The following is a 13,662-nucleotide window of genomic DNA, read 5'->3' on the forward strand; positions in this document are numbered from 1 at the left end:
ATAATTATGGACTTATCAACCGGGCGGACTAATAACGCGATTATGAAAATAATCACGTACGCTCTCACACATGCTCACACACATGTAAAGTAGGGGAAATATAATCGACTACCGAACAGAAGTAGGGGTACAGGAATTCTTAGAATTATATTCCCCTACACCCCTGTAGGTGGACTCATAACGCGACTCGACTGTAATCATTATCAATAGACTCATTTTTATTGCTTTACGACTTAAAGTGAATGGTCATGTCATTGATTTTCGTCGATAGACTTAAATTTAACACAAAATTACATTCATCATTTTTTCTTAAGTAATTAACTTTGACAGTTCATTCACTTAAAGTAATTTCTTAAGCCAAATAGTCTTAACACAATGAGTAAATATAAATTTTTCAGACCCAGTTATTAAAAGTTTCTAAGAAAAATGGCATAGGTACTTACCGAAAATTTTTGTCAAAAATAAATTTAGATTTTAGAACTGACCTGCAATCCCTTTCAAACTATTGCTTCTGTATTTACTTTAGCCCTGACTAGAATGAGACAGCCAACGTAGACCAATCAGAACTCGATATTTTCCGATACCTGGAAAACATTTCTAGGAGTAAGTTAAAAGTACAGTTCCTGCCGTTAAAATTTATCATGTAGTTTTCCACAAAGAAACTATACAACTTTAAATTTCACCGAGATCGAGACTAAAGTCTAAATCTCTACTTCTATTCAGTTACTTGATTGCTTCGGTTGGAAACGCGTTGATAGTTTTCTGTAATTTTGAGTAGGATTTTTATTTACTCATATAAGTGTATTTCAAGTTATTAATTTAATCAGTATTCAATTATTTATTACACTTTGAATTTAATTGACAAATATTAACCGATTAAGTGACTATTCTAAAGTGACTCAATATTTTATTAGCAACTTTTGAGTCTATCTACATTTATTATAAACAAATTTCAAATATGACGATAATGAATACAATTAATTTGAAATTTAATCAACAACCGAATAGAAGTAAAGTTTATGAACGTGATTTTTTAATAAAACTACGAGATACTCCACAATCTCAAATAAAGCCCACGTACCTCACTGAATTCAAAAGTATAAAAAAAAATTTCTATGTACGTAATGTTAATTCAAAGCCCCACCATAAATTATTTCCTGAGTTAGCAAAACCATCAGGTTTCCAATCGGTAAGTTATTTTTATTTATAAAAAAAAGCACTTAAAATTAAAATTAACTTTTCGATTATTTATTATTTCAAAACAGTCCCAGTTTGAGAAGCGCAGTAGTTTTCAAGCTAATTCAACTAGATCACGGATACCGGATATGATTCACTTGTCATTGTCACTCAATGAAACGATAAAATTACATGAATCTATAAATGCATGGAAACCGACTCCGCTGAAAAATAATAAAACTGCCGAGGATGATGAAAAAACTCAACTGCTTTATAAAAAATTTCGTAGTATTTTAAACAAATTAACACCGGAAAAGTTTGATAAACTTGTTGGACAAGTAAGAGAATTAGAAATTGACACGCAAGAAAAATTACAAGGTGTTATTAATTTAGTATTTGATAAAGCAATTGATGAACCAAATTTCGCAAGAGCCTATGTTATGATGTGCAGCGAACTAGCATTAATGAAAGTTGATGTATCAACTGATGAAACTACATCGTGTAATAATATTAATTTTCGTAAATTACTTATTACTCGTTGCCAAAAAGAATTTGAAAAAAATAAAACTGATGAAACGAAAAGAGTTGAAAAACTTAAAGAAATTGAAGAATGTACAGATGCTGATAAAAAAAAGGAACTAAAATTGAGTCTCGAAGAACATGATCGTCGGATCAGAATTAAATCTGTTGGAAATATTAAATTTATCGGTGAATTATATAAACAAAGAATGTTGACTAATAATATAATGAATTTGTGCGTAAATCAACTTTTAAAAACACCTAATGAAGAAAATTTAGAATGTTTATGTAAATTGTTAACGACAATTGGAGGAATATTTGAAGAAAAAAAAGATCTTTCACCATATTTTACTAGATTGACAGAAATGACAAATCAAAATGGAAAAGATAAAATAAGTTCAAGAATAAGATTTATGATCCAAGATGTTATTGATTTAAGACGAAATAGCTGGGTTCCTCGTTATGATAATAATAATCCAAAAAGTATGGTTCAAATTCAAAAGGAAATTGAAACAGAGCAAATTATTAATTCACATTTAAATGCGTCATTTAATCCACCACAAGATCTTCGTTTTAATAATAGAAAAAAAAGTGGTGAGTATTTTTTATTTCATTAATATTTTATTGTTATTATTAATTTACTATTAATAAATCTTATCAATAGATAATCTATTTATTTTTTAGCAATGGGTCCAACAGATGGTTGGAATGTAGTAATTAGTAAAATTAAGCAATCATATTCAATAGAAACTTCAAAATTAAAAATTAATCAAGTCCTTGATCAATTACTGAATTATATGAACGAAAATAATTCATTCGACAGTATCACTAATTATATAACTGCAAGTATTTTAGTTCTATAATTAATGTAATGTATTAATTAAATCTTTTAATTTAATTTAAAAATTTTTATACATTTCATTATTTTAGACCAATTTTGGGAAACAGATATTAGAACCGAAGTTTTGCAGATGCCTGATCACTGCAATTTTAAAAATTTCTATAGGTAGTTTACTTACTTTTCTTTTATATATATTCATTACGTATACTTATAAAATTTAATTAATTATTATTATATATTTAGCAACCCAAAACGGTTCATGTAAACTTAACTCCGAGAAATTTAAACAATTGTTACCATTAGTAACACGGTGTACTGATGCTGACCCACAGCGAGAACTTGAAGTTCTTATTGGGATACAACATTTTATTCACAACTTGTGGCATCCACAAGGTAAATTTTTTTTTTTAATTTAAGGGCATTCTCAGATACCCCCCTTCCCCCACTCCACTTTTTAAAAATATGCAACGAATTTTAACTGTTATAACCGTACTTAAATTTTATCAATTAATTAAAAAAAATAAAACCATTAATCGAAAAAAGGACAACGCAGTCGTAATTTCGCAGAGATATAGATTTAAAAAAAAATTACTCACTGTTGATATCAATTAGGAGTTGAACGAAAGACGGTATATAAATTTCAGTAAAATCTTCATGTCAATTTTTTACTTCGAATCTTCAAATTTTGTAGGCTAAAATTTATTTAATAAAGTAATAACTCACTGTCTGAGAATGGCCTTAACTTATCAAATTTGTATTTTTAATAATTAACTGTAAATCGTTTTTTAGGGTTATTGGGCAGCATAATCAAGATAATTTATGACGATTGTATTATATCAGACAAAGCCTTCTTATTATGGCAAAAGTATTCAAATCCTGCCGATTTGGAAGGTCATGCTGTTGTAATAAAATCACTTACATCTTTTTTTGTTAATCTTTTGGAACTTGACGATAATTCCGAAGAATCGGAGTAATGAAACGTAATTAACGTTTTTGAATTTATTCATTTTTATCGAGTAATTTGTATTTATATTTATCCAGTAAATGTAAATAAATTTTAATTAAATAATGACTTAATATATGATGATAGTAAGTAAAATATTATAGATATTTTAAATTTATTATTTGTATACATTAAATTATAATAATTAAAATAAATAAGTCAACATATAAATTTTAATCGTTAATTATTTAATTAAATCATTTTTTTTGCGGATTCCAGACTACAAGTTGTATTTGAATATATTAATTGTTGTTTTCATTTAAACTATTAGAATCAGAATTGTATGATAATCATAATAAATTTTTTATATACAAAGATTATGCGTGAGTTTCGAGTTTATTATGTCGGAAGATTTGATATATTGCAACCGATGTCTGAATTATTATTATTCAAGTCATCTATGTTATAAGCAAGTCATGCCTCTGTCCCGAAACATGAACAGTACACGATTTTATTTGTTAAAAATAGATAGCCGATATAATAATATATTTACATACGATAATTCTTCATCAGTAAAAATTTTAATAATAAAATATTGATAATATTTAGACGTCAAAAAATTTTTAAGTAAATTATTCATATAAAAATATTTGGCATATTATTGGGTTGAATCATTTTTTTTTTTTACTAAATCAACTAGTTGACGATATCGTTGTTGGCACTCCTCCTAGAAATATAAAAATACAAATTATAAGATTAATTTATTATTGATTTTTAGTTTTTTTAATTAATGATTAAGATTATTATTTTTACATACTTTCGTTTTTCCTTCGATACAATTGGCTATTTTTTCCCACCTATCGGCAGAAGAACTTTTTGGATATTTTAGTAAAGCAGATTCTAGTGCTTTTTGTTCATCTTGGCTCCAAACTACTTCATTTTCAGAAGTTTCTGCTCGTGTTTTAATTTTTTTTGGCAGCTCAACTGGCAAAGATTCTTCAGCAGTTTGATTAGGTTTCAAACCTTCATCTTTTATTTTTTTTGCCATATGTGTTACTTCATTGACACTACGATTCATAGCTTCAGCTATTTTTTCCCATCGATCGGGTGTACCTCCAGGATATTTTTTAACTAATTTTATTAATTCTAATATATCATCATCAGTCCAAAGACTACCCGTGTATTTAGGTTTTTCATAAACATGATTGACACGAATATTATCTCTTTTTTTATACTCAGTAGAATTATTACCACTGTGTTCTTGTGGCGTAAAACCTGCACGACGTCGCCTAGGGCCTCTTGGTACTGGCTCAACTTCTACCTCTTCATTTTCTTCAGCTCTAAAACAAAAACCGAAAAAATAACGTTCGTATACATCGTAATTAAAAATAAATGATTAATTTATAGACATAAAAATAAATTACAATGCCGCTTCCTCTTCTTGTTTTCGTCGTTTTCGTTCTTCAATCATTTCTTTTATCGCATGTATCGTTGATGGAATTCCTACAATTGATGCTACAGTCCAACACGGTAATTGAAACGGCAATGTATTCCATACACTAGGCGTTGGAATTTTTTCAAGAATATCTGCTAAGTCTGGTACTTCCATTTTACCTTTACGGTTTTTCTTTTGTAATTTTTGTAATTTACTACCTAGTACTTGTTCCTAAAAACATTTATAAAGAAAAAAAAAAAAAAAATTTTAATCCAGATAATACAGAATTATCAATACAATTTTTTAAATTTAAGAAATCATTAGGTATTTTATTTTGTGTTATAAGAAATAATTATAATATAATACAATTAAATAAATGTTTTTCTTATAAAGTATATTCTATCATATATTTTATTTGATTATGAATTTATTATTCTCAATAAGTACTTTATATTTAACATTTAATAGCTTGGAGCTATAAATCATCGATAAGTAATAAATTTTATCGCTGCTTTAATTACTTATTATTTTAAAAACTACATACAACGAATAACTTTTCAAATGGATTATTTAAAAATCGCGATCACTTTATAATAGATAATTTTAATTAGCTATAAATAATTTATAGTTAGATATTTCCGATAAATTAAAAACCAACTATCTATTATTCAATGAAATTTAAAAAATATAATTAAACAGAAAATTCTAATCAATTAGAAGAATCTTGCTAGGTGAGAGAAAAAGAGAGAGAGAGAGAGAGAGAGATTAGAGTGATTGTGGTTGAGAGTTGTGGTGATAAAAAAAAGTAAATTTAATAGTAAAATGCTGTAGCAAGATTATTTAGAAGACAGAGCATCTAGGTCATTGAATAAATACTTTTTAAAATTAAAATTTACTTACATAAGTATATCGTTTTTCAAAATAAGCAGCCCATGCCACAATATATTGACCAATTGTTATAACGATAAATAAAATAATACTCATTTCCAATAATCCCATTTTTCTAACGTGACGATAATAATACACAGCTGATCGCCAATTTGGCAATCCGTTAACGAGAACATTGTCATAATGTTTTCGTTTATTTGTATCTCTTAAAACATCATACACTGAGACTAACTGAAAATTTTTAAATTATTATTTATGATAAATATCTCAAATTAAATATTTTGTTCAAATACTAATTTATTATGAAAGTGAAAGCGACAAAGTATCAACAATTTTGTTACTTTTAAAATCATACAAAGAGTTCTGAAATAAAAAAGAAAAACTATAAGCTTTGAATAAAAATATGAGTAATTAGATTTACTAGTCAAATAAATGAATAAATTATTAAATGAATGATTTAGATATTTGATTAAATCATTAAACAATGTGAAATTAAAAAGAAAATAATATACATACATTTCTAAATTTAACATCAGCATCAGGTGCATCGTTTTTATCGGGATGTAATTGTAATGACAATTGCCGAAAAGCTTTTCTGATACTCGTTGCATTGGCATCCTTAAATAAAAAATAAACCATAAAAAAAAAAGATTAGATATTCAATATTACTAATAACTTTTTTAGCAATAAATATATATTTTTACCTGTGTTACACCGAGAAGTTGATAAAAATTTTGATTTACTTCTTCAACAACATCAAAAACTTCTAATTCATCGTCATCCCAAGCAACAGAAACATTACATATGTTTAAAAATTGTAGAGTAATCAAAATAATAGCTATAAACTTCATCTTTTCTTATTCAAATTACAAACATATCACCAAAATCTATAAATTTATTAATTAAATTACACTTTGATAAATAAATAATGGTGTATTATTATTAATAAATAGACAACTCAATTCATTTTTAAGCAATAAAAATGAATAATCGTCAACAGTTTTAAATGCCACATTGTCATATACGGATTATTATTTACACGTTCACTTTTCTCCAACACGCTCTGAGGGCTCTGAGAAACTATCGGAATTTTTTACTCGTGCTATGAAAAAATGAATTACCTCAAAGCCCAAACATGTGGTGAATGCAGTGGTGATTACTGACTTACCACTACCTACAGTAAATTGTAAATTCAAAAGTATTGAAGTATTTTTTTTAAGTGAGGTTAATTTTTATCTTCATCACAACTTGTTTATGTTTTTTTAGTGTTGGTACCATTATGTGGATATAATACCAACGTCAGTCAACTTGGGTGATAAAATATGCACTGTTGATAAAATAGCTAATTATGATTGTTATCCCAGTAAACACATTGACGTAAATTGATGTCTGTGTGACAGTGCAGCCAGATCGTGGGATATTTTTACCCCCTCCTGACATTACACTCCATGACTCCATGCTATTTTACCGCGGGAAGGGGTAAAAATATCCCACGATCTGGCTGCACTGCTATGTGACATTGACATTCTATGACGTCAATATGATATATGGGTGATGTCAAAATTATCAATCTGGAAAATTTAATAAATTCTAAAGCTGATCAGATTTTGGAGTTGTTTAGTTCCGTTGTTTTAAAGATATACGCAAAAAATCGTTTTTAGCATTTCTTTCTCCCACGATAACTCTCGAACGAATTATCCGATTTTAATGGTTGAGGTGGCAATCGTGACGTTTTATTAAGTTTTCGAGCTGATTAGATTTTGAAATTGATCGGATGAGTCACTTCAAAGATAATCGAAAAAAAACCGTTTTTTATCATTTCTTTCTCCAACGATATCTCTCGAACAAATTAACCGATTAAGATGGTTGAGGTGGCATTCGAGGCAGCTCATAAAGTTCTAGAGCTAATTAGATTTTGAAGTTGATCGTTCAAGTCGGTTCTGAGAAATCACTAAAAAAACTAAAAAAAAATTTTTTTTTTTCGTAATTCGCCAATATTTTTGAGTCTACTTGATCAAATGATCTGAAATTTTTACGAAAGTTGACGGCTAACAAGCTCTTTCGATTGCCGCCTTAAACATCAAAATCGATTCATTAGTTAAAAAGTTACAAAGAGTTTACACACACACACACACACACACACACACATACATACATACATACATACATACATACATACATACATACATACATACATACATACATACATACACTCGGACATCATTCTGAAAATAGTCAGAATAGCTTCCTAGGACCTCAAAACGTCGACATCTGATGAAAACTCGATTTTCGAAAATCGGGGTGAAAACAATAACTTCCCGAAATTTTGAAAATCATCGATTTTCTTAAGGGGAAGTTAAAAATTTCTTGGGAGAAAAGATCGATGTGGAAAAGTGGAGTCACCGGTGCTAGGCAGCAGCAGCGGGAGTAGTTCAGTGCTCACCACGAGATCGCGCCCACCATTTGTATTGACCCTGGTAAGAAAGATATTCTAGAATTGTTAAATTCCAATTTTCAGTACGGTTTGTTCGAAAAAAAAATATATGGACTTTTTTCTAAATTTTTTACACGATTTGAAATCACAAATAAATAACAAATAAACCAATCTAAATTTAAAATTTAAAACACAGAGATATTTGGTTAGTTTTTTATAAAACGGGAACAAAATAAAACTATATAAACATTATAAAACATGTATTACAAATAAAATATAAATAAAAAAATTTTCAAATGCAAAAAAATGATTTTGTTCGAGTACTCTTCTGTCATTTGACAGAGCTACAAGCACCCTTTTGAATTGTACTACCCTGTGGAAAAGGTCTTATAAAATCTCATAAAAAAAATTGGCTATGAGAAAACGATCAGTATTTGTCCACGAAAAATCTCAAAAATTCTGATACAATTATTTTCTCATAGATGGTGCATCCAAAAAATTTTTTTCTTAAAATTCTCATATAAATTATCAGAATCTATAAGAAACAGAAGCTGTAATATTGTGAGTATAAGTATTTATAAGTTTTCGAAAAATGTAAAGTTTACAATTGAGTAGATTTTGGAAATGAATAAGATTGTATGAGACGATTTCTGAAGTAATCATACGAGATTTGATACTGATTAATTAATGTGAGTACAGTTATTTTCCATATAGTTTATATGCTAAATGATTGAATTTTTTAGCATGAATTCAAAAAGTTTCTATTATGTATACTCAAGAATATTTGTATAAGTATTTACGCGGAAAATATTTAGCAATCTATTCACGAACAATCTATGAAATTGAATCCGTTTATTTATTCATCAAAAATTACTCAAGTAAACATTAATATTAAATATTAAAGTCATGATGTATTATGGGATATACTATAGTACAACCCAAACAGGTACTTGTTGGTCTGATATATGACGCAGGAGTACTCGAATAAATCGTATTGAAATTTGGAATATAACACTTCTGAAATAAATGTCTTACCAGGGACACTACAAATCGTAGGCGCGATCTCGTGGCGAGCACCGAACTACTCCCGCTGCTGCTACCTAGCACCGGTGACTTTCCCCTTCTCCATATCGATCTTTTCTCCCGAGAAATTTTTTCTCTTGGCTTAAGCAACTTTTGTTATTTTGGTCGGAGAATACAAAAAAACTTGCGTGAAAAGAATAGTACTTGTTCCGAGAAATTTTAATTTGTTTAACCAAAAAAATGCAACATTGCTACAAAAAAATAATGTATCTTGCACCAAAAAAAAAAAGAATGGGGCAAGATACATTACTGGGTTTGTAAAAAATCACATAAAAACTTTTATTTTCACTCATCTCCGAACAGTTAAAATATTTAAAGTACAAGAAATAGTGATAATGTTAATATTTTTGGTGTAAATTCTTATAAAAAAAAAATGAAGTTAAGCAATTATTTTTGAATGAATCTGATAAAATTAATATTTTATGTGAATGGAAATTATTTATAAAATCTCATAAGTACTCCATAATATTTTATAAGTAATAGCCTTCTAACTAAAACTTACAAAAACTCATAAATCACATAGCTTTTAAATTAAAATTAAATCTTTTAAGTTTTTACAAGTTAATTCGATTATAGATTTTCTTACTAATTCTCATAAAATTTTTATGAGAAAAAGGTCTGCATTTGTCCATGTGATTCCTGATTCAGTCTCATAAATTTTCGAAGAAATACATGTTAAATATTTTCTCATAAAATATGACAAATATTTTATGATATTCAATAAGATATTATCTCCTAGGATAACTCTTACTAAAACTTATAAATTCTGGAAATTTCATATAAAAAAATAATCTTATTGAGATTTTGTAAGTATTATAACATCGGAATTCGCCTGATCAATTCTTATTGAAAATAGATTAGAATAAACTGTAACAATCTTATAGAAGTGAAAGTACTTAATCAATCTCATAATCGTTGGCGGAATTCGAGTCACAAAATCTCATAAATTAAAAAATCTTACTCATTCTTTTAAAAATCTAGTACGGAAATCATGATAGGAACACATCAAAAGCTTTGACTCATAGATTCTCATAAAAATTCATATGAGAATTTTTTTAAATCTCATAGATATTTTCGAAGCTCATAGATTCTCATAAAAAATATTCAATATCTTATCAGAATTTATGAGAGCTTTTCCACAGGGTATAGTATATCCTATAATACATCATGGCTTTAATATTTAGTATTAATGTTTACTTGAATAATTTTTTGCGAAGTAAAAAAACAATAAATTACGTTTCAGATAAAAAAAAAAAGAATCAACACGTCAACCTTCCGGAGAGAGAATACATTTTTGACTGAGAAAAATTTAAGTTTTTATCAAAGAAGCAAACTTTTGGAGCAAGAAATTTTTTAATTTCCCCCTGAGAAAATCGACGATTTTCAAAAAATTCGGGAAGTTATTGGTTTCATCCCGATTTTCAAAAATCGGGTTTTCATCATATCTCGACGTTTGAAGGCGCTAGGATGCTATTCTGACATTTTCAGAGCGAAGTCTGTATGTATGTATGTATGTAGGGTTAGGGGGGGCAAAAGGGGGTAGGGTAGGCAAAACGGGGTACCCCCAAAATTTTATATAAAAAAATTTTATATTTTAAATGGTTTTTAAACATTCCAAAATCACTTCTGTAAATATAATTAAGCGTTACTTTGAATTGTTTTTGATAAACTTTTTCAAAAATCAATTGTCAGTTGAAAAATATTAATGACGTTTGTTTTATGATAAAAACTATTAAAAATTTTTTTTCTTCTTTTGTCTCCAATAAACATGTCAAATATAATTTTTCTTCATGTAAATTACTTACAAAAAAATTCAACTTAATGAAATTCGTTTAAAATCCAGAAATTTTTTTTTTTTACCTTTTTGAGGGGGTACCCCACTTTGCCCGCAGAAATGAAAAATTTTTTTTTTCAACGGTAACTGAAAATTTCTTCTATTTACTTTGAATATCATTAAAAAAAAAAAGATTTAGCGTATATGAGTCCTCGAAAACTTGGTATTTCCTTCAGTACCCCTTTTTGCCCCTCCCACCCCTATGTATGCGCGCGCGTGTTTGTGTGTGTGTGTGTGTGTGTGTGTGTGTGTGTGTGTGTGTGTGTGTGTGTGTGTGTGTGTGTGTGTGTGTGTGTGTGTGTGTGTGTGTGTGTGGAGGTATACCTCTCATATCTTTTTAATGAATGAACCGATTTAGATGGTTCTTGCGGCATTCAAAAGATCCCTTCTGAACTGAGATTTTCGGAAAATTTTAAATCATTTAGTCAAATAGACTGAGATATTTAAAAAATACGAAAAAACAAAAAATTTTGTTTTTGTTTTTTTAGATATTTTGAAAACTGTTGGATCGATCAATTCCAAAATCTAATCAGCTCTAGAACTCGATAAAAGCTTTCAATTGCCGCCAAAAACGTCTCAATCAGATAATCCGTTCGAAATATATCGTCGACGAAAGAAATAGAAGAAATATTTAAATGGTGTATTACCGTACGATGGACGGCGTGGCTCAATAAGTTATAGATCAAATTGAACGGAATATAGTATAGTGCCGGATAGCTCAACTGGTAGAGCACTCGGCGCGATACCGAATTGATCTGGGTTCGATTCCCAGTTCGGGCTATCTATATTTTTCTCAATTTATCTATAAATTGTCTTATTGAGAAGGTTATTTGCATGTTTGCATGTTTAGATTTCCACTATATTTAAATGGTTTTTGCGAATATCGTCGAAACGACTAAACCAATCATTCACAAAATTTTATCAGCTCTAGACCTCAATGAAACGCGCCGATTTCCACCTCAACCGTCTCAATCGGATGATTCGTTCAAGAGATATCGTCGACGAAAGAATGGAAAAGAATCGTTTTTTTTTCGTTTTTCGTGAATATTTCGGAAACTATCAAATCGATCAATTCCAAAATTTAATCAGCACTAGTACTCGATAAAAGCATTCGATTGCTGCCAAGAACGTCCCAATCAGATAATCCGTTCGAGAGATATTGTCGATGGAATAATAAATGTAAAATCTATACCTGCTTTTTCCATTGAATAACATAATAATTACTCAAAACTAATATGTTCTTCTTTATATAAGTCATTGCAAGTGATTGCTCAAAAATCGTCATGTTCGCTGGTATCACAATATACTTACACGATGTAGATACAACGTATCACGTAAATACTTATTTTTGAGCGAATTATTGAACATAATTGTAAATAAATATATAAAAAACGCTCATTCATTCATTATTTCTGGATTCTAAATTTTTAAACTTTAACATAAACCGTAACCCTTTTGAGCTTTGAAGCTTATAAAAAAGGGAAACAAAGGTATTGTCGAGCTCGAAGAGCTCTTAGAGCTTGAAAACAGCGGGAAGTTTAAGGGCTGGCTTGCAGGGCCAATCGATGCCCAGATTTTTTTTCTTGGACCAAGCAACATTTATTTTCACTTAAGCAATTTAATTTTGGGAGCAAGAGAATTTTTTATTCTTGGCCAGAGGGATTTTTTTTTTCAATCAAGACGTTTATTTTTTGGAGCAAGAAAATTTTTTCTTTGGGGCAAGAAAAAGTTTCTTGGCCGAAGTTAAACTTTTTTTCGTTCAAAACGTGGATTTTTTTGTCGAGAGATGACTTATTTTCTTTAGCCAAGAATTTCTTTTCTTAAACCAAGAAATTTTTAATTTTGCTTCAAAAATAAATTTTTTTGGAGCAAGAGAATTAAAAATTTACTGTCTTGAACTAAAAAAAAGTTTTTGAATCAAGTGTTTTAGTTTTATTGAGTCAAGAAAGAAAATTCGGAAGATAATATTTTTTTTTAACCAAGTTAACTGTTTTTTCTGTGCAGCTATTTCAATATTGAATACTCTGAAAAAAGTTTTCTATCATCATGTGTAACTCTTTTTCCATATTTAAATCTTTGGTTCAAAATGTTCATCACAAAAAAATTATCGTAAAAAAATGATTTTAAAATATTATGTATGATCCTTTATATAAATTATTTCGAATGTATAGATAACTTAAATCCGCTTTTGTCTCAATATTGAGTAAGATTAATTTAAAACTAAATAAAATATTAACGTTGAAAAAATACTGAAGTAAAAGTAAATATTTCATAAAATTATTTCAATAAAGAACAATAAAAAATCAATAAATAATATACAATGATAAAACTTATTAATAACAAGTGTCGTCGACACATATCGCACATACATTGACCTTCTGTTCATATTATATTCATCTCTCTGAAGTAAAATACTATATGGACATGTACTACTATACATCTATATAAAGACAATTCTACATACAAGACACAAACAGCGCAGAATCCAACGATCCACCCCCGATATGTA

At 28.5% G+C, this 13,662-nt stretch overlaps 2 protein-coding genes across 4 annotated transcripts; one reads left to right on the forward strand and one right to left on the reverse strand.

Moving 5' to 3' along the window:
- Positions 1 to 725: 725 nt before the first annotated feature.
- Positions 726 to 3,720, forward strand: LOC130667299 (eukaryotic translation initiation factor 4 gamma 3-like). Its single transcript, XM_057468782.1, has 6 exons — positions 726 to 1,189; positions 1,266 to 2,289; positions 2,380 to 2,537; positions 2,626 to 2,701; positions 2,780 to 2,929; positions 3,326 to 3,720. The coding sequence occupies exons 1-6, from the start codon at positions 959 to 961 to the stop codon at positions 3,508 to 3,510; spliced, it is 1,824 nt and encodes a 607-aa protein (XP_057324765.1). The 5' UTR covers positions 726 to 958; the 3' UTR covers positions 3,511 to 3,720.
- A 358-nt stretch (positions 3,721 to 4,078) lies between these two features.
- LOC130667300 (dnaJ homolog subfamily C member 1-like) lies at positions 4,079 to 7,055 on the reverse strand. Of its 3 annotated transcripts, none has more exons than XM_057468784.1 (7): positions 6,924 to 7,055; positions 6,507 to 6,689; positions 6,319 to 6,420; positions 5,815 to 6,033; positions 4,904 to 5,145; positions 4,297 to 4,819; positions 4,079 to 4,206 (listed from the first exon to the last, which is right to left on the reverse strand). In XM_057468784.1, the coding sequence occupies exons 2-7, from the start codon at positions 6,651 to 6,653 to the stop codon at positions 4,138 to 4,140; spliced, it is 1,302 nt and encodes a 433-aa protein (XP_057324767.1). In that variant the 5' UTR covers positions 6,654 to 6,689; positions 6,924 to 7,055; the 3' UTR covers positions 4,079 to 4,137. The 3 variants fall into 3 exon arrangements, with proteins under 3 accessions (XP_057324767.1, XP_057324769.1, XP_057324768.1); XM_057468786.1 differs by having other exon boundaries at positions 6,971 to 6,987; XM_057468785.1 differs by having other exon boundaries at positions 6,842 to 6,980.
- Positions 7,056 to 13,662: the final 6,607 nt, after the last annotated feature.

This window comes from Microplitis mediator, chromosome 5, assembly GCF_029852145.1.
Source record: "Microplitis mediator isolate UGA2020A chromosome 5, iyMicMedi2.1, whole genome shotgun sequence".
Lineage (NCBI taxonomy): Eukaryota > Metazoa > Arthropoda > Insecta > Hymenoptera > Braconidae > Microplitis > Microplitis mediator.